This window comes from Salmo salar, chromosome ssa26 (genome assembly GCF_905237065.1).
Source record: "Salmo salar chromosome ssa26, Ssal_v3.1, whole genome shotgun sequence".
Classification (NCBI taxonomy): domain Eukaryota; kingdom Metazoa; phylum Chordata; class Actinopteri; order Salmoniformes; family Salmonidae; genus Salmo; species Salmo salar.
The window spans coordinates 6,038,434-6,065,108 of record NC_059467.1 but is presented as its reverse complement, the minus strand read 5'-3'; the positions used below and the strand labels follow the sequence as shown (position 1 = coordinate 6,065,108).

Sequence of the window (26,675 nt, the reverse complement as noted above, 5' to 3'; positions counted from 1 at the left end):
CGTCCCACCTAGCCCATAGAGGTTAAATAAACATTTTTGCTAAAATAATTATTATATTATTGATTAATTGACTATGACTTTTCAAATCACCCACTTTTGCCATCTGCAGCGTTAGTTCCAGGTAAATGTTGCAATTCTTCAGCCATTCCTGGACCTGTGACAAAAACGAGCTACATATGGACAGTACCAAAATAAATGATCTAATGACTCTGCCACCTCGCAGCAAAATCTGTAGAGCTGAGAAGATTGTATCCCCCATATATTTAACATTCTATTGGTTGCAAGAATTTTGAATAATAATTTAAATTGAAAAATTAGAAGTTTTGAATCCGTTATTGTTTTGCATGTCAATGGAATCGGTACATCGAAAATGTCTTCCCAACTATTTTGCAATTTATACAGCACAGCTGTCAATTTTTGGTCCTTAAATGAAATTGGTATATGTTTTTAATTTATCACAATTTTCTTTAACCATTTATGGTCTTTAATGCAGGGCCAACAGACAAGTTCCTTACTTTACCTCCTTCTACATGCCTCTTCCATTTTTGTGGTAATGCTGCAATTAGTTGGTTGTAATTTTGGGTAGAGCAGACATTTCCATACGTCTGTGTTGCTGCATGTGACATAACTCCACCAGTCCTATTTATGATATGATTTACAAAAATTATACCTTTATTAAAAATGTTATTGAATTATTTTATTTTTTTATCAATTAGTATATTTGAGTTTAACCACAATATTTGTTGTATTATTTGTTATGTCTTTTCAGGTGGATTAAACTGAAATTGCAACCAAATATCTTCTTGAACACGGGGTGTGACATTCTTACTAATTTACTAGAGAACCATTTTGGATTTAAGTAACTTTTTTACAGTGGCTTTGGGAAAGTATTCACCCCCCTTGTAATTTTTCCTATTTTGTTGCCTTACAACCTGGAATTAAAATAGATTTTGGTGGGGGTTGTATCATTTGATTTACACAACATGCCTACCACTTTGAAGATGCAAAATATTTTTGGTGAAAGAAACAAGAAATGGGACAGAAAAACAGAAAACTTGAGCGTGCATAACTATTCACCCTCCCAAAGTCAATATTTTATAGAGCCACCTTTTGCAGCAATTACAGCTGCAAGTCTCTTGGGGTATGTCTCCATAAACTTGGCACATCTAGCCAGTGGGATTTTTGCCCATTCTTCAAGGCAAAACTGCTCCAGCTCCTTCAAGTTGGATGGGTTCCGCTGGTGTACAGCAATCTTTAAGTCATACCACAGATTCTCAATTGGATTGAGGTCTGGGCTTTGACTAGGCCATTCCAAGACATTTAAATGTTTCCTCTTAAACCACTCGAGTGTTGCTTTAGCAGTATGCTTAGGTCATTGTCCTGCTGGAAGGTGAACCTCCGTCCCAGTCTCAAATCTCTTGAAGACTGAAACAGGTTTCTCTCAAGAATTTCCCTGTATTCAGCACCATCCATCATTCCGTCAATTCTGACCAGTTTCCCAGTCCCTGCCGATGGACCAGACATAGTGTTTGCCTTGATGTCCAAAAAGCTCAATGTCACAGCTGTTTGAAGGAGCGGACCAAGATGCAGCGTTTTCGTAGTTCCACATATTTATTAAAAGTGAAACTGAATGCAATACACTAATAACTGGAAAATAGGAAAACAACAAACCATGACGCAGCGAGGACGACACACTACTCAAAAGACAATAACCCACGAACCACAATGAGAAAAACCCCTACTTCAATATGATCTCTAATCAGAGGCAAATGAGGATCAGCTGCCTCCAATTAGAGATCAACCCCAAACAATCCAACATAGAAATAGAAAACTAGAATTTAAACAGAACTAGAAAACATAGATCAGCCCAAAAACACCCCCTGTCACACCCTGCCCTACACTACTATAGAAAATGACATCTTACTAGGGTCAGGACATTACACTCAATTTAATCTCATCTGACCAGAATACCTTCTTCCATGTTTGGGGAGTCTCCCACATGCCTTTTGGAGAACACCAAATGCATTTGCCTATTTTATTCTTTAAGCAATGGCTTTTTTTCTGGCCACTCTTCCACAAAGCCCAGCTCTGTGGAGTGTACGGCTTAAAGTGGTCCAATGGACAGATACTCCAATCTCTGCTGTGGAGCTTTGCTGCTCCTTCAGGGTTATCTTTAATCTGTTTGTTGCCTCTCTGATTAATGAGTTTTGGTGGGCGGCCCTCTCTTGGCAGGTTTGTTGTGGTGCCATATTCTTTCCATTTTTGAATAATGGATTTAATGGTTTTCCGTGGGATGTTCAAAGTTTCTGACATTATTTTACAACTCAACCCTGATCTGTACATCTCCACAACTTTGTCCTTGACCTGTTTGGAGAGCGCCTTGGTCTTCATGGTGCCGCTTGCTTGGTGGTGCCCCTTGCTTATTGGTGTTGAAGACTCTGGAGCCTTTCAGAACAGGCGTGTATATATACTGAGATCATGTGACACTTAAATTGCACACAGGTGGACTTTATTTAACTAATTATGTGACTTCTGAAGGTAATTGGTTGCACCAGATCTAATTTAGGGGCTTCATTGCAAAGGGGATGAATACATATGCATGCACCACTTTTCAGTTTTTTATTTTTAGACATTTTTAGAAACAAGTCATTTTTTTCATTTCACTTCATCAATTTGGAATATTTTGTGTATATCCACTACATGAAATTCAAATAAAAAGCCATTTAAATTACAGGTTGTAATGCAACAAAATTGGAAAAACACCAAGTGGGATGAATACTTTTACAAGGCACTGTATGACTGATGCCTTTAGTGAGAGGTCTAATGCTTTAATATTTAATAATTTCTGCCCCCCCCCCCCCAAAAAAAAAATTCAGATTCATTATACACTGCTCAAAAAAATAAAGGGAACACTTAAACAACACATCCTAGATCTGAATGAAAGAAATAATCTTATTAAATACTTTTTTCTTTACATATTTGAATGTGCTGACAACAAAATCACACAAAAACAATCAATGGAAATCCAATTTATCAACCCATGGAGGTCTGGATTTGGAGTCACTCAAAATTAAAGTGGAAAACCACACTACAGGCTGATCCAACTTTGATATAATGTCCTTAAAACAAGTCAAAATGAAGCTCAGTAGTGTGTGTGGCCTCCACGTGCCTGTATGACCTCCCTACAATGGCATGCTCCTGATGAGGTGGCGGATGGTCTCCTGAGGGATCTCCTCCCAGACTAGGACTAAAGCATCCGCCAACTCCTGGACAGTCTGTGGTGCAACGTGGCGTTGGTGGATGGAGCGAGACATGATGTCCCAGATGTGCTCAATTGGATTCAGGTCTGGGGAACGGGTGGGCCAGTCCATAGCATCAATGCCTTCCTCTTGCAGGAACTGCTGACACACTCCAGTGACATGAGGTCTAGCATTGTCTTGCATTAGGAGGAACCCAGGGCCAACCGTACCAGCATATGGTCTCACAAGGGGTCTGAGGATCTCATCTCGGTACCTAATGGCAGTCAGGCTACCTCTGGCGAGCACACGGAGGGCCCTGCAGCCCCCCAAAGAAATGCCACCCCACACCATGACTGACCAACCGCCAAACCGGTCATGCTGGAGGATGTTGCAGGCAGCAGAACGTTCTCCACGGCGTCTCCAGACTCTGTCACGTGCTCAGTGTGAACCTGCTTTCATCTGTGAAGAGCACAGGGCGCCAGTGGCGAATTTGCCAATCTTGGTGTTGTCTGGCAAATGCCAAACGTCCTGCACGGTGTTGGGCTGTAAGCACAACCCCCACCTGTGGATGTCGGGCCCTCATACCACCCTCATGGAGTCTGTTTCTGACCGTTTGAGCAGACACATGCACATTTGTGGCCTGCTGGAGGTCATTTTGCAGGGCTCTGGCAGTGCTCCTCCTGCTCCTCCTTGCACAAAGGCAGAGGTAGCGGTCCTGCTGCTGGGTTGTTGCCTTCCTACGGCCTCCTCCACATCTCCTGATGTACTGGCCTGTCTCCTGGTAGCGCCTCCGTGCTCTGGACACTACGCTGACAGACACAGCAAACCTTCTTGCCACAGCTCGCATTGATGTGCCATCCTGGATGAGCTGCCCTACCTGAGCCACTTGTGTGGGTTGTAGACTCTGTCTCATGCTACCACTAGAGTGAAAGCACCGCCAGCATTCAAAAGTGACCAAAACATCAGCCAGGAAGCATAGGAACTGAGAAGTGGTCTGTGGTCACCACCTGCAGAACCACTCCTTTATTGGGGGTGTCTTGCTTATTGCCTATAAATTCCACCTGTTGTCTATTCCATTTGCACAACAGCATGTGAAATATATTGTCAATCAGTGTTGCTTCCTAAGTGGACAGTTTGATTTCACAGAAGTGTGATTGACTTGGAATTACATTGTGTTGTTTAAGTGTTCCCTTTATTTTTTTGAGCAGCGTATAAATAGGCCCTTTAATTTTGTCTGGCTTGCCATTCCAAATAAAATGTAATATTTTTTGTTCATGTCATTTAAAAAGCAGGTCACTAGGTGTAGGCAAAACCTTAAGCGAATAGGTAAACTGTGATGTGACTAAAGCATTAATCAGGGTGATTTTTCCACAAATAGACAGGTATTTTCCATTCCATGGTTGCAAGATCTTATCTATTTTTGCTAACTTTCTATGAACATTTATTGGAGTGAGATCATTTCCTTCTTTCGGGATTAGCAAAAGTATCTAGATCCTCTTTGAGGCTGTGGAGGGATTCTAATTTTGGTTTTAAATGAAAGCACGAATCATCAGCGTACAATGACACCTTTGTTTTTAAGCCCGGATTTCTAATCCCTTAATATTATTGTTGGATCTAATTTTAACAGCTAACATTTCGATGGCAATAAAAAATAGATATGCCAATAGTGGACAACCTTGTTTAACTCCTCCTGTCAGTTTAAAACTTTCTGAGATGTAGCCATTATCTACTATTTTACACCTAGGGTTACTATACATGACTTTAACCCAGAGATTATCCAAAATTGAAATATTCAAGGCATTTATACACAGTGGGGGGAAAAGTATTTGATCCCCTGCTGATTTTGTACGTTTGCCCACTTACAAATAAATGACCAGTCTATAATTTTAATGGTAGGTTTATATGAACAGTGAGAGACAGAATAACAACAAAAAATCCAGAAAAACGCATGTCAAAAATGTTAGAAAATGATTTGCATTTTAATGAGGGAAATAAGTATTTGACCCCTCTGCAAAACATGACTTAGGACTTGGTGGCAAAACCCTTGTTGGCATTCACAGAGGTCAGACGTTTCTTGTAGTTGGCCACCAGGTTTGCACACATCTCAGGAGGGATTTTGTCCCACTCCTCATTTTACATTTTACATTTTAGTCATTTAGCAGATCTTCTCCAAGTCATTAAGGTTTCGAGGCTGACGTTTGGCAACTGGAACAATCAGCTCCCTCCACAGATTTTCTATGGGATTAAGGTCTGGAGACTGGCTAGGCCACTCCAGGACCTTAATATGCTTCTTCTTGAGCCACTCCTTTATTGCCTTGGCCGTGTGTTTAGGGTCATTGTCATGCTGGAATACCCATCCACGACCCATTTTCAATGCCCTGGCTGAGGGAAGGAGGTTCTCACCCAAGATCTGACGATACATGGCCCCGTCCATCGTCCCTTTGATGCGGTGAAGTTGTCCTGTCCCCTTAGCAGAAAAACACCCCCAAAGCATAATGTTTCCACCTCCATGTTTGACGGTGGAGATGGTGTTCTTGGGGTCATAGGCAGCATTCCTCCTCCTCCAAACACGGCGAGTTGAGTTGATGCCAAAGAGCTCCATTTTGGTCTCATCTGACCACAACAATTTCACCAGTTGTCCTCTGAATCATTCAGATGTTCATTGGCAAACTTCAGACGGGCATGTATATGTATTCTTGAGCAGGGGGACCTTGCGGGCGCTGCATGATTTCAGTCCTTCACGGTGTAGTGTGTTACCAATTGTTTTCTTGGTGACTATGGTCCCAGGTGCCTTGAGATCATTGACAAGATCCTCCCGTGTAGTTCTGGGCTGATTCCTCACCGTTCTCATTGCAACTCCACAAGGTGAGATCTTGCATGGAGCCCCAGGCCGAGGGATATTGACAGTTCTTTTGTGTTTCTTCCATTTGCGAATAATCGCACCAAATGTTGTCACCTTCTCACCAAGCTGCTTGGCGATGGTCTTGTAGCCCATTCCAGCCTTGTGTAGGTCTACAATCTTGTCCCTGACATCCTTGGAGAGCTCTTTGGTCTTGGCCATGGTGGAGAGTTTGGAATCTGATTGATTGATTGCTTCTGTGGACAGATGTCTTTTATACAGGTAACAAGCAGAGATTAGGAGCACTCCCTTTAAGAGAGCTTTCTCACAAAAAGCAAATCAATTCATAACATTTTTGACATGCGTTTCTCTCGATATTTTTGTTGTTATTCTGTTTCTCACTGTTCAAATAAACCTACCATTAAAATTATAGACTGTTCATTTCTTTGTCAGTGGGCAAACATACAAAATCAGCAGGGGATCAAATAATTTTTTCCCCCACTGTATAAACTCCAGTCATACTTTATCAAAAGCCTTCTCAAAATTAGCTATGAAAACCAGTCCTGGTTTCCAAGATATTTCATAGAATTCTATTGTTCCCAGTACTTGTCTTATATTATCTCCAATATATCATCCATGTAAAAAAAACTGTCTGATGAGGATGAATAATATCTGACAATACCTATTTAATTCTATGCGCCAAGCATTTAGCTAGAATTTTCGCATCACAACACTGAAGTGTTAGATGCCTCCAATTGTTCTGGATCTTTATATATACCACTTGGATCCTGTTTCAGTAATCATGAAATCAGACCTTCTTGTTACATGTCAGATAATCTACCATTTATATAGGAGTGGTTAAAACATGCTAATAATGCCATTCAGCCCTGGAGTTTTTCCAAGCTTAAAGGTTTTAATTGCATCAAAAAGTTCCTCCTCTGTAATTTGGCCTTCATATGAGTCTTTCTGTACAGATGTTAATTTTACATTATTAATTGGGAAAAAATCCATACAATTATCTTAGGTTAGTGGAGATGGAGGAGCCTGAAATGAAAACATATTCTAATGTACTTTACTTCCTCTTTCACCATAGTATTCGGTGAATTGTGTGACTCCATAATTTGTTACATGTTTCAATAAAATAAAAATTGGTTAGCATTTCTATTTTGAAGATTAATTCGGTGCATTTTCCCCCATATTCTATCCAGTTCGCTTTATTTTTATAATATGGATCTTTCTTGAGTAAGTTCCTCCATTTCTTTTTGTTTTTCCTCTAACTTATTCTGTGCCTCTATGGTACAGTTTTTATTGCTATCTAATTGTACTGTTAGTCCTGCAATTTCCTTTGTTAACTTTTTAGTGACAGGGGGCAGTATTCGGAAATCAGCTGGGCTAGACAATCTGGACCCTCTCTTTCTAAAATTATCCACCAAAATTGTTGCAAGCCCTACAATTAGCCTATTCAACCTCTCTTTCATATTGTCTGAGATCCCCAAAGATTGGAAAGCTGCCACGGTCATCCCCCTCTTCAAAGGGGGGGGACACTCTAGACCTAAACTGTTATAGGTCTATATCCATCCTGACCTGCCTTTGTAAAATCTTTGAAAGCCAAGTTAACCTCTATGGGCTAGGTGGGACGCTTGCATTCGTCCCACCTACGTAACAGCCACTTGCAGCCTGTGGCGCGATTTTCAAAACCTTAAAAATCCTATTACTTCAATTTCTCAAACATATGACTATTTTACAGCTATTTAAAGACAAGACTCTCGTTAACCTGTTAGGGCTAGGGGGCAGCATTGACACGGCTGGATAAAAAACATACCCGATTTAATCTGGTTACCACTCCTACTCAGTAACTAGAATATGCATATACTTATTACATATGGATAGAAAACACCCTAAATTTTCTAAAACTGTTTGAATGGTGTCTGTGAGTATAACAGAACTCAAATGGCAGGTCAAAACCTGAGAGATTCCTTTACAGGAAGTGGCCTGTCTGACCATTTGTTGAACTTCTTTTCCATCTCTATCATTTACTAAGGATCTCTGCTCTAACGTGACACTTCCCACGTCTTCCATAGGCTCTCAGAGCCCGGGGAAAAACAGAATGTCGTCATTCCAGCCCCAGGCTGAAACACATTATCGCCTTTCTCAAGTGGCCCATCAAGAGACACTAGCTTATGCGCGTGACCCCGACCGCCCCCGCCTTTGGGATTTTTTCCTCTGTTTGCCGAAAAGGAGATTCCCTGTCGGAATATTATCGCTTTTCTACGAGAAAAATGTCGTAAAAATAGATTTTAAACAGCGGTTGACATGCTTCGACGTACGGTAATGGAATACTTAGAATTTTATTGTCACGAATTGCGCCAAGCGCGTGACACTTCTTTACTATTTCGGATAGTGTCTGGAGCACGAACAAAACGCCGCTATTCGGATATAACGATGGATTATTTTGGACCAAACCAACATTTGTTATTGAAGTAGCTGTCCTGGGTGTGTATTCTGACGAAGACAACAAAAGGTAATGACATTTTTATAATAGTAAATATGATTATGGTGAGTGCTAAACTTGCCGGGTGTCTAAATAGCGAGCCCGTGATGCCTGGGCTATGTACTTAGAATATTGCAAAATGTGCTTTCACCAAAAGCTATTTTAAAATCGGACATATCGAGTGCATAGAGGAGGTCTGTATCTATAATTCTTAAAATAATTGTTATGCTTTTTGTGAACGTTTATCGTGAGTAATTTAGTAAAATGTTAGTGAATTCCCCGGAAGTTTGCGGGGGGTATGCTAGTTCTGAACGTCACATGCTAATGTAAAAAGCTGGTTTTTGATATAAATATGAACTTGATTGAACAAAACATGCATGTATTGTATAACATAATGTCCTAGGGTTGTCATCTGATGAAGATCATCAAAGGTGAGTGCTGCATTTAGCTGACATAATGTAATGTTTTGCTTTCGTTGTAAAGCCTTTTTGAAATCAGACAGTGTGGTTAGATTAACGAGAGTCTTATCTTTAAATGGCTGTAAAATAGTCATATGTTTGAGAAATTGAAGTAATAGGATTTTTAAGGTTTTGAAAATCGCGCCACAGGATAGCCGTGGCTGTTACGTAGGTGGGACGAATTCGTCCCGCCTAGCCTAGAGAGGTTAATCTAACCACACTGTCCGATTTCAAAAAGGCTTTACAACGAAAGCAAAACATTAGATTATGTCAGCAGAGTACCAAGCCAGAAATAATCAGACACCCATTTTTCAAGCCAGCATATAATGTCACCAAAACCCAGAAGACAGCTAAATGCAGCACTCACCTTTGATGATCTTCATCAGATGACAACCCTAGGACATTATGTTATACAATACATGCATGTTTTGTTCAATCAAGTTCATATTTATATCAAAAACCAGCTTTTTACATTAGCATGTGACGTTCAGAACTAGCATACCCCCCGCAAACTTCCGGGGAATTCGCTAACATTTTATTAAATTACTCACGATAAACGTTCACAAAAAGCATAACAATTATTTTAAGAATTATAGATACAGACCTCCTCTATGCACTCGATATGTCCGATTTTAAAATAGCTTTTTGGTGAAAGCACATTTTGCAATATTCTAAGTACATAGCCCAGGCATCACGGGCTCGCTATTTAGACACCCGGCAAGTTTAGCACTCACCATAATCATATTTACTATTATAAAAGTTTGATTACCTTTTGTTGTCTTCGTCAGAATGCACACCCAGGACTGCTACTTCAATAACTGTTGGTTTGGTCCAAAATAATCCATCGTTATATCCGAATAGCGGCGTTTTGTTCGTGCGTTCCAGACACTATCCGAAATGGTAAAGAAGTGCCGCTACGACATGTAGAATAAAGAATCATGTTGACTTGGCGCAATTCGTGACAATAAAATTCTAAATATTCCATTACCGTACTTCGAAGCATGTCAACCGCTGTTTAAAATCAATTTTTACGCCATTTTTCTCGTAGAAAAGCTATAATATTCTGACAGGGAATCTCCTTTTCGGCAAACAGAGGAAAAAATCACAAAGGCGGGGGCGGTCGGGTCACGCGCATAAGCCCAGAGTCCCTTGATCGGCCACTTGAGAAAGGCGATAATGTGTTTCAGCCTGGGGCTGGAATGACGACATTCTGTTTTTTCCCGGGCTCTGAGCGCCTATGGACGACGTGGGAAGTGTCACGTTAGAGCAGAGATCCTTAGTAAAAGATAGAGATGGAAAAGAAGTTCAAGAAATGGTCAGACAGGCCACTTCCTGTAAAGGAATCTCTCAGGTTTTGACCTGCCATTTGAGTTCTGTTATACTCACAGACACCATTCAAACAGTTTTAGAAACTTTAGGGTGTTTTCTATCCATATGTAATAAGTATATGCATATTCTAGTTACTGGGTAGGAGTGGTAACCAGATTAAATCGGGTATGTTTTTTATCCAGCCGTGTCAATACTGCCCCCTAGCCCTAACAGGTTAATAAACAGATCACCAACCATTTCAAATCCCACCATACCTTCTCCACTATGCAATCTGGTTTCCAAGCTGGTCATGGGTGCACCTCAGCCATGCTCAAGGTCCTAAACGATTTCATAACCGCCATCGATAAAAGACAGTACTATGCAGCCGTCTTCATCGACCTGGCCAAGACTTTCGACTCTGTCAATCACCGCATTCTTATCGGCAGACTCAAGAGCCTTGGCTTCTCAAATGACTGCCTCGCCTGGTTCACCAGCTACTTCTCAGATAGAGTTCAGTATGTCAAATCGGAGGGCATGTTGTCCGGAACTCTGGCAGTCTCCATGGGGGACCACAGGGTTGAATTCTCGGGCCGACTCTTTTCTCTGTATATATATCAATGATGTCGTGCTTGCTGCTCGTGATTCTCTGATCCACCTCTACTTAGACGGCACCATTCTGTATACATCTAGCCCTTCTTTGGACACTGTGCTAACAAACCTCCAAACGAGCTTCAACGCCATACAACACTCCTTCCGTGGCCTTCAACTGCTTTTAAATGCTTCTAAAACTAAGTGCATGCTCTTTAACCTGTTAGGGCTAGGGGGCAGTATTGACACGGCTGGATAAAAATCGTACCCGATTTAATCTGGTTACTACTCCTGCCCAGTAACTAGAATATACATTTAATTATTGGCTTTGAATAGAAAACACCCTAAAGTTTCTAAAACTGTTTGAATGGTGTCTGTGAGTATAACAGAACTCATATGGCAGGCCAAAACCTGAGAAGATTCTATACAGGAAGTGCCCTGTCTGACAATTTGTTCTCCTGCTAGGGCATCTCTATCCATTACAGAGGATCTCTGCTGTTACGTGACACTTCCTACGGCTCCCATGGGCTCTCAGAAGGCGGCAAAAAGCTGAATCGTGGCTTTGCAGGCTCTGGCTGAAAAAAAAGTAGCGCGTTTGGGTAGTGGCTGGTTACAGTACTGTGAGACTCAGGCGCGTGCCCGCGTCGACCGAATGCTTTGTTTTCTTTCCTCTGTTTACCTAAACGCAGATTCCCGGTCGGAATATTATCGCTTTTTTACGAGAAAAATGGCATAAAAATGAATTTTAAACAGCGGTTGACATGCTTCGAAGTACGGTAATGGAAAATTTAGAATTTTTTTGTCACGAATTGCGCCATGCTCGTGACCCTTATTTACACTTCGGATAGTGTCTTGAACGCACGAACAAAACCCCGCTATTTGGATATAACGATGGATTATTTTGGACCAAACCAACATTTGTTATTGAAGTAGCAGTCCTGGGAGTGCATTCTGACGAAGAACATCAAAGGTAATCAAACTTTTGTAATAGTAAATCGGAGTTTGGTCAGGGCTAAACTTGGTGGGTGTCTAAATAGCTAGCCGTGATGGCTGGGCTATCTACTCAGAATATTGCAAAATGTGCTTTCACCGAAAAGCTATTTTAAAATCGGACACCTCGATTGCACAAAGGAGTTCTGTATCTATAATTCTTAAAATAATTGTTATGTTTTTTGTGAACGTTTATCGTGAGTAATTTAGTAAATTCACCGGAGGTTTGCGGGGGTATGCTAGTTCTGAACGTCACATGCTAATGTAAAAAGCTGTTTTTTATATAAATATGAACTAGATTGAACAAAACATGCATGTATTGTATAACATAATGTCCTAGGGTTTGTCATCTGATGAAGATCATCAAAGGTTAGTGCTGCATTTAGCTGTCTTCTGGGTTTTTGTGACATTATATGCTAGCTTGAAAAATGGGTGTCTGATTATTTCTGGCTTGGTACTCTGCTGACATAATCTAATGTTTTGCTTTCGTTGTAAAGCCTTTTTGAAATCGGACAGTGTGGTTAGATTAACGAGAGTCTTGTCTTTAAAATGGTGTAAAATAGTCATATGTTTGAGAAATTGAAGTAATAGCATTTCTAAGGTATTTGAAAATCGCGCCACGGGATTACACTGGCTGTTGCGTAGGTGGGACGATTTCGTCCCGCCTAGCCCAGAGAGGTTAACTGATTGTTGCCCGCACCCTCCCACCCGACTAGCATCACTACTCTGGATGGTTCTGACTTAGAATATGTGGACAACTACAAATACCTAGGTGTCTGGTTAGACTGTAAACTCTCCTTCCAGACTCACATTAAGCATCTCCAATCCAAAATGAAATCTAGAATTGGCTTCCTATTTCGCAACAAAGCCTCCTTCACTCATGCTGCCAAACATACCCTCGTAAAACTGACTATCCTACCAATCCTTGACTTCGGCGATGTCATTTACAAAATAGCCCCCAACACTCTACTCAGCAAACGGGATGTAGTCTATCACAGTGCCATCCGTTTTGTCACCAAAGCCCCATATACCACCCACCACTGCGACCTATATGCTCTCTTTGGCTGGCCCTCAATACATATCCGTCGCCAAACCCACCGGCTCCAGGTCATCTATCTATAGGTACAAGGTCGTCAAGGTTCTCATTAGCAGCTTTGAGAATTTCCTTGTATATTATGCTCTCCCATCAGGGGGCTTTGGCTTTGCAGGACCATCCCTGACAAGCAGGCTCAGAATCTTGAGGGGGCGGTGCTGCTCTAGAAGGTCTCTGACCACATTTTGTCTGCATACAGGCCGCTTACAGGAGGCCCATAAAACAGATAGGGACTTCTCCTTACTATCTGGGTCATTCAGGTGGGTGTCTAGGGTATAGGGCTGTGGACCGTTCCATCAATATAGGACCATAAATAAATAAATGAGATGTACATATAAATTATTTTTAGAAATGTAGTTCCCCATGATAGGACAATTTTCACGCCCTGACCTGAGAGAGACGGTTTATTTCTCTATGTGGTTAGGTCAGGGTGTGGGGTGGGCATTCTATGGTTTATATGTCTATGTTTTGGCCAGGTATGGTTTCCAATCAGAGGCAGCTGCCTATCGTTGTCGCTGATTGGGAACCATACTTAGGCAGCCCTTTTCCCCCCTTGTGTTGTGGGATCTTATTTTTGTACTGCTCGGTATAGCCTGCAAGACATGGCGGTCGTTTATCATTGTTTATTATTTTGTTTAAGTGTTCTGATTTAAAATAAATATAAGGATGAACACTTATCACGCTTCACCTTGGTCTACTCCTTTGGACAACCGTTACAAGAAATAAATTAGATGTATCATTTATTTTAAAACACTGTTCCACCATGATAGGACAATAAACAAATAAATAAGATGTACTATAATTCATTATAAAATGTATATCCCTCATCTGCACAACATTGAAAGCTTTCTCACAACCCGTGCTCACAGAAATACATTGGTTCTGGGATATGCAACCATTTCCTTTCTAACTCAACACCACACTTTCCCAAACACCAAAAAACACACACCACTGTGTTTTTATCTCCACCATGTTGAATTAGTGCTTTTGTGTTCCAATTAGTTATATGTGAAGATAGATAGAAAAGCTATATTTTGCTGTTGTATTATTACAATCCATAACAGTGTGTTTCATTATTTGCCTCCTCTATGAGAACTTTGTCATTTTTAGAATAGCCATGGAGTAGTCTTTTTGTCTCTGAACAACTGGTTATCAATATACAGTTTATCGACCATGAGAGCTACGCGTTTCCCTTTCAATCTATTTTCCTTGAAAATTGGATACAGAACTTTACGTCGTTCTGCAATTTCCTTTGGGAACTGGTCATTCATGCCTATTTTCGTGCCAGCAAGTCCTTTACGCAGGCTTTTAACCATTATTTTATCTTTAAAGAAAGCAAATTTGGCAACGATTGGGCGTTCATACCTCTGCCCTCTCTGTCTGAAGCGGTGTACACGTTCGAGTAGGATTTTGTCGATAGCTTCGCATGGGATCTGAAGAGCTGTAAGGAGGTACTCTCTAACTACAGACTCAGGAACTTCTCCTTCTTTCTCTTGGATACTTGTAAGTACCAGATTCTCTCTCATGGATCTAATCTGTATGTCAAGTAAGGCTTCTCTCAGAACGATGTTCTCCTTTTTAAGTAAATTAACTTTGGTTTCAATCTTATTGACTGTCCCTTTTAGATTGTTTGTGTCTTTCTCCAATGTCGCAGCTTATTCGTCACTCACTTGAGGCTTGCCTTCAACTCTTTTATATCCTTACTGACTAGTTCAAGTATACCCAGTTTGTAATTTATTGATTTTAACAGATCGGTTTCGACCTTTACCATTCCCGGTGGTGAAAATATTACATTTTCTGTGTCTGTAGAAGAGTCACGTTTTCGTTTTGAAATAGGTTCCCCTGTCTTACTCTCCGTCATGGTTGGGTGTTGCTTGTTTTTGTAATATTTGTCAATACATTTCTCTAGTCTTATGATTTGTCTTGTGTTGTGATCCAGATTGAAGGTTATTACCCACCAGATTGTGTACTGCTAATATTTAGTCTAACTTACCGATATTGAATATTATGTTTTTATCTTGAGGTTATCTATATAACTGTTCAGTTCGCCAAACACTTTTAGACTTTTACTCAAATAGTATTTTACTGGATGACTTTCACTTTTACTTGAGTCATTTTCTATTAAGGTATCTTTACTTTTACTCAAGTATGACAATTTTGTATTTTTTCCGCCACTGGATGTGGCTGGGGGTTATAGCATTTCTTTCACATGACCTATCTATTTAGACAAGTGTGTCTGGGTAAGAATCATATAATATTTATTAAATATTTGTATCTGGACACTTTCTGTTTAGCTGAAATTTTTCAAATTCCAATTGGCTATACTTAAACTCTTTAGCATTATCCTCAACTCTTCCCCAATATTTGGAACCAAGGTCTGATCACCCCAATCCACAAAAGTGGAGACAAATTCGAACACAATAACTACTGTGGGATATGCGGCAGCGTATCCTGGTGGTTAGAGCATTGGACTAGTAACCGAAAGGTTCCAAGTTCAAATCCCTGAACTGACAAGGTACAAATCTGTCATTCTGCCCCTGAACAATGCAGTTAACCCACTGTTCCTAGGCTGTCATTGAAAATAAGAATTTGTTCTTAACTCACTTGCCTAGTTAAATAAAGGTAAAACATTTTTTTTTAAATGCATCAACAGCAACCTTGGGAAAATCCTCTGCATTATAATTAACAGCACCCTCCTACATTTCCTCAGTGAAAACAATGTTCTGAACAAATGTCAGACCACATATTCACCCTGCATGCCCTTATTGACAAACAAACCATTTCAAAAATGCTTTAGACTGAATTTGGCACGAGGGTCTACTATATAAATTGATGGAAAGCGGTGTTGGGGGGAAAATATACAACATTATAAGATCCATGTACGCAAACAACAAGTCTGCAGTTACAATTTGTAAAAAAATAATAATAATAAGATTTCTATCCTCAGGGCCGGGGAAGAGACATGGATGCAGCTTGAGCCCCACCCTCTTCAACATTTATATCAATGAATTGGCTAGGGCACTAGAACAGTCTGCAGCACCCGGCCTCACCTTACTAGACTCTGAAGTTAAATGTTTACTGTTTGCAGATTGTCTGGTGCGTCTGTCCCCAACCAAGGAGGGCCTACAGCATTACCTAAATCTTCTGCACAGATTCTGTCAGACCTGGGCCCAGACAGTTAATCTCAGTAAAACAAAAATAACGGTGTTCCAAAAAATACACATTCCACCTAAACAATGGTGCCCCCGCTAATTATAAAAATCCAGAAAAGAGTGATTCAATTCTACAGCCACCTAAAAATAAGTGATTCTCAAACCTTCCATAACAAAGCCCACCTACAGAGAGATGAACCTGGAGAAGAGTCCCATCTGCCAGCTGATACGGGACTCTACTCACAAACACAAACTGACCCCACAGAGCCCCAGAAAAGCAACCCAATTAGACCTAAACAAATCATGAGAAAACAAAAAGATAAATACTTGGCTCATTGGAAAGCATCAATAAAAAACAGAGCAAACTGGAATTAATATTTGGCCCTAAATTGAGTACACAGCAGCAGAATACCTGACCACTGTGACTGACCCAAAATTAAGGAAAGCTTTGACTACTGTATGTACAGACTCTGTGAGCATGGCCTTGCTATCGAGAGGGGCCGCCATTGGCAGACCTGGCTCTCAAGAGTAGACAGGCTATGTGCCCACTGCCCGCAAAATGAGGTGGAAACCAAGCTGCACTGCCTAACATCCTGCCAACTCTGACTATATCAGAGACATACTGTATATTTCCCTCGGATGACACAGAACCATAACGAATTTGAAAACAAATCCAATCTTGATAAACTCCCATATCTATTAGGTGAAATAACAGTGTGCCACCACAGCAGCATGATTTGTGACCTGTTTCCACAAGAAAAGGGCAACCAGTGGAGCACAAACACCATTGTAAATACAACCTATATTTATCTGTTTATTTATTTTCCCCTTAATACTTCAACTATTTGCACATGTTTACAACATTGCCAATGATATAACATTTGAAATGTCTATATTCTTTTTAAACTTTTGGGAACTAAAAACAAAAGGGAGAAAAAAATATTTTTGATTGTTTATTTCCCTTTTTTTGTTTCTGCTCTATTTCACTAGCTTTGGCAATGTAAACATAATCTGTATGTTTGCCATTGAATTGAATTGGTGAGAGAGAGACAGGGAGAGAGAGAGAGAGACTTATACTGTATACTCTGAGGCAGGTATTGTACATGTGTTCAATATTAGGTTATATCCTATTTTAGTACATACATTTTTTTATCATATTGAACCCTATTACATTGCCCTTGTTGTGGACACAATTAAGCTCATTAGCTTTGGGAGGAACTAGAGGAAAAAATGAGAGAAAGAAGAAATACTAATTATTAATATTGTTATTTATTGCCCATCATTATCATTATTTGTATATTTTTTGTTTTGTGAATTGAAACATTGTACATGTTTAAATGTTTTTTTATTTTGTAAATTGAACTGACTTGAATATCCCAAAAATATACAAATTGACTAGAGTGAGGTGAAGTTATCTACTATTGTGAGGAGAAAGATAAAGTTATTGTATCTGTGTGATGGGTGGGATGCCCACCATGCAGCCGCAGTTCCTGCAGTTCTCTGGCTCCACCCATAGCTCCTTGTCTCTGTAGACCACACCGTTGGCACTGCACGTCCACTCACAACGGCAGGCCTCCAGCTGGGTCAGCCTGGACTCTGCGTAGTTCAGCTGGACACGTACAAATGCATGCACACACACACACAGACACATGACACACACACAGAGATAAATACACATCATCATCCATTTAAATATCGCAGCACTATAATCCAATTCAACCAGCAAGAGGACAAAAAATGCTAAAGCAACCGACTACACATAGAAATGGACATGGGTGTGTTTAGCCCCCAGTGTTTCAGAATTAAAACCGTAATTATTTTCTAGTCACCCTAACTTTAATCTACACTACCTTTAATCTACAAAATTCTGGGATGTTTGGATTACCCAACTTCTGGGTTGCAGGTATTGGGTCACTTAGCTGGGTTGTTTTCTTTAAAAAGTGCAAGGTTGGGTTGTTCACGCTGGGTTAGTGAGATATGACCCAGTGGGTCAGATCACAAGATTGAAGGGGTAGGGAGGGCTTAGTAGGGGCGTGTCTTTCAGATTGTTATTTTTGGCCACCCGTGAGAGTAAATGTCATTCCAGTTCATCTGTTCTGTTGTATCATTATTACATGCCAAGTTTGAATACTGACACTTTTCTAGCTTTAATGAGACTTACACATGTGTATGAGTTCTTTAAGAGCATTTGCATATCTTAAATGATACCATTTTGTTACATTATATAAATAGTAATGTTATTCATTTTAAATTAAAAGGAATAATTTGCAAAAATATTGAAGGGAACTATACATTTGCAGTGTACAAACTTAACAGGAACATTTCCTCTCACGGGTGGCCAAAAATAACTATCTGAAAGCCACGCCCCTAATAGGTTATGCCTCCTGAAAATAGCCTATGGAATACCTTAAAAAAGACACAGCTGCTGCGTGAACCCATCATGAAAGTTAATAAAAATCCAACAGATGGTTAAATTAACCCATATTTGAGTAATCCAAACAACCCAATTCACGCAAACCAACTGGCTTGGTCAAAATAACCCACTGTGTGTTCTGTCATATATTTACCCAGTGCCAGCATTTTTTAGGGTGTACCCTCAGCATATACCTCTCACACACACACACACACACACACACACACACACACACACACACACACACACACACACACACACACACGCACACACACACTGCTTAAGAAACAGTGTGCTCCATTGATTCCCAAAATGGGTCCTGGTCAAAAGCAGTGCACTGAAAAGGGAATATGCTGCCATTTTGGACAGAGGGTAGGGTGTACAGCCCAGTACATCACTGGGGCAAAGCTTCCTGCCATCCAGGACCTACAGTTGAAGTCGTAAGTTTACATACACTTAGGTTGGAGTCATTTAAAACTAGTTTTTCAACCACTCCACAAATTTCTTTGTGCATGACACAAGTAATTTTTCCAACAATTGTTTACAGACAGATTATTTCACTGTATCACAAGTTCACATACACTAAGTTGACTGTGCCTTTAAACAGCTTGGGAAATCCCAGAAAATTATGTCATGGCTTTAGAAGCTTCTGATGGGCTAATTGACATCATTTGAGTCAATTGGAGGTGTACCTGTGGATGTATTTCAAGGCCTACCTTCAAACGCAAATCTAACATTTGTAAAAATATTATGAAAAACAAAACACTAATATATCTTGATTACATACAGTTGAAGTTGGAAGTTTTAATAGAATTAGGTTGGAGTCATTAAAACTTTTTTTTCAACCACTCAACAAATTTCTTGTTAACAAACTATAGTTTTGGCAAGTCGGTTAGGACATCTACTTTGTGCATGACACAAGTAATTTTTCAAACAATTATTTACAGACAGATTATTTCAGTTATAATTAACTGTATCTCAATTCCATTGGGTCAGAAGTTTACATACACTAAATTGACTGTGCCTTGAAACAGCTCGGATAATTCCAGAAAATGATGTCATTTGAGACAATTAGAGGTGTACCTGTGGATGTATTTCAAGGCCTACCTTCAAACTCAGTGCCTCTTTGCTTGACATCATGGGAAAATCAAAAGAAATCAGCCAAGACCTCAGAAAAAAGATTGTAGACCTACACAAGTCTGGTTCATCCTTGGGAGCAATTTCAAATTCCTAAAGGTACCACGTTCATCTGTACAAACAATAGTACACAAGTATAAACACCATGGGACCACGCAGCAGTCATACCGCACAGGAAGGAGACATGTTCTGTCTCCTAGAGATGAGTGTACTTTGGTGCGAAAAGTGCAAATCAATCCCAGAACAACAGCAAAAGACCTTGTGAAGATGCTGGAGGAAACAGGTACAAAAGTATCTATATGCACAGTAAAACGAGTCCTATATCGACATAACCTGAAAGGCCGCTCAGCAAGGACGAAGACAGTGCTCCAAAACTGCCATAAAAAAGCAAGACTACGGTTTGCAACTGCAATTGGGCACAAAGATCATACTTTTTGGAGAAATGTCCTCTGGTCTGATGAAACAAAAATCACAAAGCCCTGATCTCAATCCCATAGAACACTTGTGGGCAGAACTGAAAAAGCGTGTGCGAGCAAGGAGGCCTACAAACCTGACTCAGTTACCCCAGCTCTGTCAGGAGGAATGGGCCAAAATTCACCCAACTTATTGTGGGAAGCTTGTGGAAGGCTACCCAAATCGTTTAACCCAAGTTAAACAATTTAAAGGCAATGTTACCAAATACTATTTGAGTGTATGTAAACTTCTGACCCACTGGGAATGTGATGAAAGAAATAAAAGCTGAAATAAATCACTCTACTATTATTCTGACATTTAATACTCCACTGATTTTTCGTAATGGATTAGAGGAGAACACCAAAATTGTTAATTTTCATTACAGGAGGATGATGAAGGCACCCTGTCAGCTGCCACAGAGAGGGAAGATACAGAGAGGCCTTTTGAGGTTTACACCTTAAAAATAACATCTAACAGTTGATGATAGTGTTGTACCATAATAAAACTTGCACCTTCTTTTTCTCAGAAATGCTGAGAAAAAGCTCAAGTGTTTTGCAAACCCCTTGAGGACTGAAGGGAGTTGGGGCCCGATGGACTCGAGCCATCTGTAGTATCCATCGTGGATGATGAATGGGCAGCAGCCTCAGACAGCCTCACGGTCAGATGAGGGTGGGAGCTCTGAGGATCTGAACACGAAGTAAAAGCCACCGGAGAGGGAGACAGAACAGAGGACTAAGGCACAGGTACCTCCGGATCTGATCTCGAATCTTAAGCCTCCAGGGAAGAAGGTGCCGGAACCTCTGGATCCAGGCCCGCGAAGCTGTTTCTGGTCTGTGTCTGGTCTTAACTTCTTGGTGACGGGGCAGTATTCGGAAATTCAGATGAAGAACGTGCCCAAATTAAACTGCCTGCTACTCGGGCCCAGAAGGTAGGATATGCATATTATTAGTAGATTTAAATACAAAACACTCTGACGTTTCTAGAACTGTTTTAATGATGTCTGTGAGTATAACAGAACTCATATGGCAGGCAAAAACCTGAGAAACAATCCAACCAGGAAGTGGTTTGTAGTTTTTCAAGTGATTCCCTATCCAAACTACAGTGTCTGTGGGGTCATTTTGCACTTACTAAGGCTTCCACTAGATGTCAACAGTCTTTAGAACCTTGTTTCATGCTTCTACTGTTACTGGGGAGAAAAGAAGAGCTGTCTCAAGACGTTCCCTCTTTTTCCTCTGTAATGAATACGCTATTGTCCGGTTGGAATATTATCTAAGATTTATGTTAAAAAGACCCTAAGGATTGATTGTAAACATCGCTTGACATGTTTCTACGAACGGTAATGGAACTATTTGACTTTTCGTCTCGGGTTTTGCACTCGCGCATTATGCCTTTGGAATAGTGATCTGAACACGCGAACAAAATGGAGGTATTTGGACATAAATATGGAGTTTATCGAACAAAACGAACATTTCTTGTGGAAGTGGGACTCCTGGGAGTGCATTCCGACGAAGATCAGCAAAGGTAAGTGAAGATTTATAATACTATTTCTGAGTTTTGTTGACTCCAGAGCTTGGCGGGTAACTGTATAGCTTGCTTTGATGGCTGAGCTCTGTACTTAGAATATTGAACAATGTGCTTTCGCCGTAAAGCTATTTTGAAATCTGACACAGCGGTTGCATTAAGGAGAAGTGTATCTATAATTCTTTCAATAAATGTTGTAAATTTTATCAATGTTTATGATGAGTATTTTTGTAAATTGATGTGCTCATTCACTGGATGTTTTGGAGGAAATACATTTTCTGAACATCATGCGCCAATGTAAAATGGTTTTTTTGGATATAAATATGAACTTTATCGAACAAAACATACATGTATTGTGAAACATTGAGTCCTGGGAGTGTCGTCTGATGAAGATCGTCAAAGGTTAGTGATTAATTCTAGCTGTATTTCTGGTTTTTGTGACGCCTCTCCTTGCTTGGAAAATGGCTGTGTGGTTTTTCTTGCTTAGGAGCTGTCCTAACATAATCTAATGTTATGCTTTCGCCGTAAAGCCTTTTTGAAATCGGACAATGTGGTTGGATTAACGAGAACTGTATCTTTAAAATGGGATATAATAGTTCTATATTTGAGAAATTTGAATTATGAGATTTTTGTTGTTTTGAATTTGCCGCCCTGCTATTTCACTGGCTGTTGAATAGTGTGTCCCACGGGTGGGACGCTAGCATCCCACATGCCCCAGAGAGGTTAACAACTCCAAGGAGGCACCCGTTGCCAGAGGACACTGTTTTTGACTTCCACAGTGAGTGACATATCTCCATGGCTGGTTAGTTGGATTGAGAACAGGAACATCCACCAAGTCATCCAGGAGCATCCTACTAGTTCCATTCCTCAGGGAATGGGGAGACCCCTTCAGGGAGGGATCCCTGCAGAGTACCGTCCAGACGACTGTGGAGAGCCGACAGGGTGGCGACACTTCCACCAGGCCAGAGTTGCATCCGGCTACTGGGGTAGAAGAGAAAGAAAAAGTAGGCGGGTGTGGATTCCCCAGTAGCTTATGTAGGTCCACCACTTGTTTGCTAAGAGTAGCCACTTCGCTCCTGTAGTCCTCTGCAAGCAAACAGTTGCTACATTGAAAATCCGGACGGTCGACATTGTCCCGGAATAAAGCAAAAATAATTACAGCTCCTGCAGTGTTGAAAATGTTTGTTAGAGTCCTCCATTTGAGGCTCCAGACTAGCAAGGCTAGTTAAGCCTGCCGAGCCTCCGTGTCTCTCCTCTGTTTCGTCAACAACACACTCAGTGGTGAGAATGGTTTACTTCCCTTTTACTACCTCGTAGCATCTATAGGGTAAGACGATGGGCCCATCCTCCTTAGTGGGACCTTACACATCTCATGCACCAGGCTCCAGGCCACACTAATCCACTGAGGATGAGGTCATTAAGGCATGAGCTCTGATCAACCCGTCAATTGAAAGGTGTTCCATGTTCTGACGGAACAGGAATTTGAGCCGTGAGCATTGGAGACAGGAGCTGTCCAAAAGCACAATATTTGAAACACAATTTCAAAATAATATGGTGACGCTTAAAGGCCAAGTTCAGTATTTTACAACTTGATGTTACATCGTTCCTCCATATACTGAGGGGACTCCAGGGTGAGGAACTACCTAACATTACGTTTTTAAAATACAAGACCACTACAGGCTGGCTTCCCCAGCACCATAGCACCAGCAACATAGGTGCACGATGGGACATACCAATCATCTGTGTGTGCATGCGTGCATGCCTGCGTGAGTAGCATATATGCATGCGTACGTACTCTGGGAAAATATATTGAAGACGTAAGAAAATAGACTACACTTGCAGTATACTCTATGCAAGATATGACATGCTACAAGATTGTCATAAAGTGTGTGTGTCATCCATTTCATGTCATCAACAGCACAAAATATGCATATAGGCTCTGACTAAGCTCCTCTGCAACCTCTTCTATTGTCACGGACCAAAGCGCAGCATGTATCGTTCCACATTTTCTTTATTAAACTGTGAAACTATGCAATACATACAAATAAACTAAATGCACAAAACAACAAACCGTGATGAAGCGTTACAAAACAGCGTTACAAAACACACTTACTCAAAAACAATCTCCCACAAACCCAGGTGGGAAAAACACCTACTTAAGTATGATCTCCAATTAGAGACAACGATGACCAGCAGCCTCTAATTGGAGATCATGCCAAACAAAGCCCAACATAGAAATACAAAACTAGAACATAACAACATAGAAAATCTAAACTAGAAAAAAAACCTGTCACGCTCTGACCTACTCTACCATAGTTTCTAACAGCTTTCTATGGTCAGGACGTGACATCTATCTCTCACAAACACAAACACACACACACACACACACACACACACACACACACACACACACACACACACACACACACACACACACACACACACACACACACACACACACACACACACACACACACACACAGCCACTGCTAATTCATGCATGGAACTTCTATTCTCAGCTCACTCTCCGTGACACTTTATATTATACAGCCAGCCGGGAACCAAGAGGTTAGCAATTATTCATCTGCCACCTTCATCACCCTCTTCCCTTCCACCCCTCTATCCCTCCCTCCCTCGTCTACAGACACACGGGGAGGAAAGTGCCATTTCTACCCCAAATGCCACCCTATTCCCCATATATTGCACTACTTTTGACCAGAACCATATAGGCCCTAGTCAAAATAGGGAACAGGGTGCCAATTGGGATATTGACAAAGTGAGAGCTTTGGGTCTATTAAAATGAAGGAGACGGTTATTTACAGTGGGATGACACCAAGCCCAGGGCTGGCTGGTGGGCTGTCCTTGCTTCACACACACACACACACACACACACACACACACACACACACACACACACACACACACACACACACACACACACACACACACACACACACACACACACACACACACACACACACACTTTGGGGGTCGTGCTGAGATGAACATAATGTTCAGCACCTGTTAGTGTCCCGCAGGGCCGAGACGGCTGCCATTTAATGACACCACTGTGTCCTCCGATCATACTTACCCTGTGTGTGTGTGTGTGTGTGTGTGTGTGTGTGTGTGTGTGTGTGTGTGTGTGTGTGTGTGTGTGTGTATGACCTCTGGAGGAGGAAGAGAGGGCTTTGATACGAGGCTTTGTGTGTGTGCATGTTCATGTCCTCTGACTAAGGTCTCTCAGGTACAATGTTGGGACATAAAGCATCACACCACATCACTTATAAGGTCGCTTGTTTGAGGTCAAAATGCTATTTTTTTATGGGTGGTCACTCTCACCTTCAGGGTCATCTTGGCCAGCAGCTCCTGAAGGTCCATGATGCCTTGCACCAGGCTCAGGAAATCACTGCATGTCGGACAGGCTCAACAGGAGAAAAGGAGGGACAAAGAAAGACAGGAGTAGGATAGGGGATAAAAGAGTAAAGATCAAGAGAAAAGGAAGGAGGTAGAGAGGAGGCAAAAGAAGAAAAAAAGAGAAGGGGTACATTTATACACATTTTACCAAAACATTGTTGCTCAAAATACAACTATATTTTATGACAATAACCAAAGCTAGAGAAAATTGAGTGATTGAACTAATTGGAAGTCTGGTTTTAATCTCCTTGCACTTCCTATCTTGCCACGTGGCTCTGTTTTTAGAGGATTGTGGATGATTACACTTTACACAATGTTGTATGCATGTTTGAAGAAAGAAAAGTATACTTCTATATTAATATTAAGCAGCTTTTGTCCTGTATCTAATAGTGCTGTATCGGCTTCTCGGCTGCGGCGCGAGTGCTGGTTTACAAGAGTATCGATGAGTGTAGTGACAGACTATGATTACATGCCTTATTGATCAGCAACAGAGACAGTAGCATCGCCACAAATGCACAACATAAGCCCTGCATCTTCATTTGTTTGACAATAAACAGGAGGGATGGAGAGAAAGAGAGAGAGAAAGAGGGAGGACGGTTATAATGACAAAGATAAGGGAAAAGGTGTGTGTGTGTGTGTGTGTGTGTGTGTGTGTGTGTGTGTGTGTGTGTGTGTGTGTGTGTGTGTGTGTGTGTGTGTGTGTGTGTGTGTGTGTGTGTGTGTGTGTGTGTGTGTGTGCGAGAGAAAGAAACAGAGACAGAAAGAGGGAATGAGTGAGAGAAAAAGGGAGAGCGAAAACAGAATTGAAGTTCCACTGGCTTATTCAGTGAGCTAATGAGACATTTCAGGATGCCATCTCCACTGTCTCTCAGTACCTCTTCACTTTTCATACAAAATGAAGAAGAGTACGGGAACAGTTATGACCAAGGAACATGTTGGAATAACCCGTTATATATCCCCAACAACAAGCTAATCATACCTAGCCTGTAATCATATAGTACATCAGAGTAAGAGTGCTGATCTAAGATCAGATCTCCCCTGTCAATGCAATTGTATTCATCACTATCTAAAAGGCTAAACTGATCCTAGAGTAGCACTCTTACTTTTATAAATACGGGCCGAGAGCTAAGGGTAACAACAGTTACTCTACTTACTGCGATTGAGGTTGGGACATTGTGTGATGTAGCCGTTTGGAGCAAAAATGAATTTCACGTCCTGAATGGTACCCTGTGGGGAAGATATGTGTGAGTGAGTGAGTGAGTGAGTGAGTGAGTGAGTGAGTGAGTGAGTGAGTGAGTGAGTGAGTGAGTGAGTGAGTGAGTGAGTGAGTGAGTGAGTGAGTGAGTGAGTGAGTGAGTGAGTGAGTGAGAGAGAGAGTGAGTAGAGAGAGTTTCGGTTCGATTATTAAAAAGTATCAAATTTTCACATTTAAATGCTGTAACACAGAATAAAACAATTCCTAAAAATGCGATGATGATAGTGACTGTCCATTACTGTTTATCACTCATTAACCGTTATTTATTCAGATGACTTGAACAAAATATTTGTTTTATTTCATTACTTTATTATTTAATTCCAA

General features: G+C 40.9%; 1 protein-coding gene across 1 annotated transcript in view; it reads right to left on the bottom strand.

Annotated features, from left to right (window-relative positions):
- LOC106587057 (protein kinase C-binding protein NELL1) overlaps window positions 1–26,675 on the bottom strand; it is a 493,867-nt gene that overhangs the window by 345,579 nt on the left and 121,613 nt on the right. The window contains exons 6-8 of the mRNA XM_014174942.2: window positions 26,251–26,323; window positions 25,022–25,104; window positions 17,633–17,767 (exon numbers count right to left, since the gene is read on the bottom strand). Of these exons, the coding sequence (XP_014030417.2) occupies window positions 17,633–17,767; window positions 25,022–25,104; window positions 26,251–26,323 (291 nt within the window). The remainder of the gene's footprint in view (window positions 1–17,632; window positions 17,768–25,021; window positions 25,105–26,250; window positions 26,324–26,675) is intronic.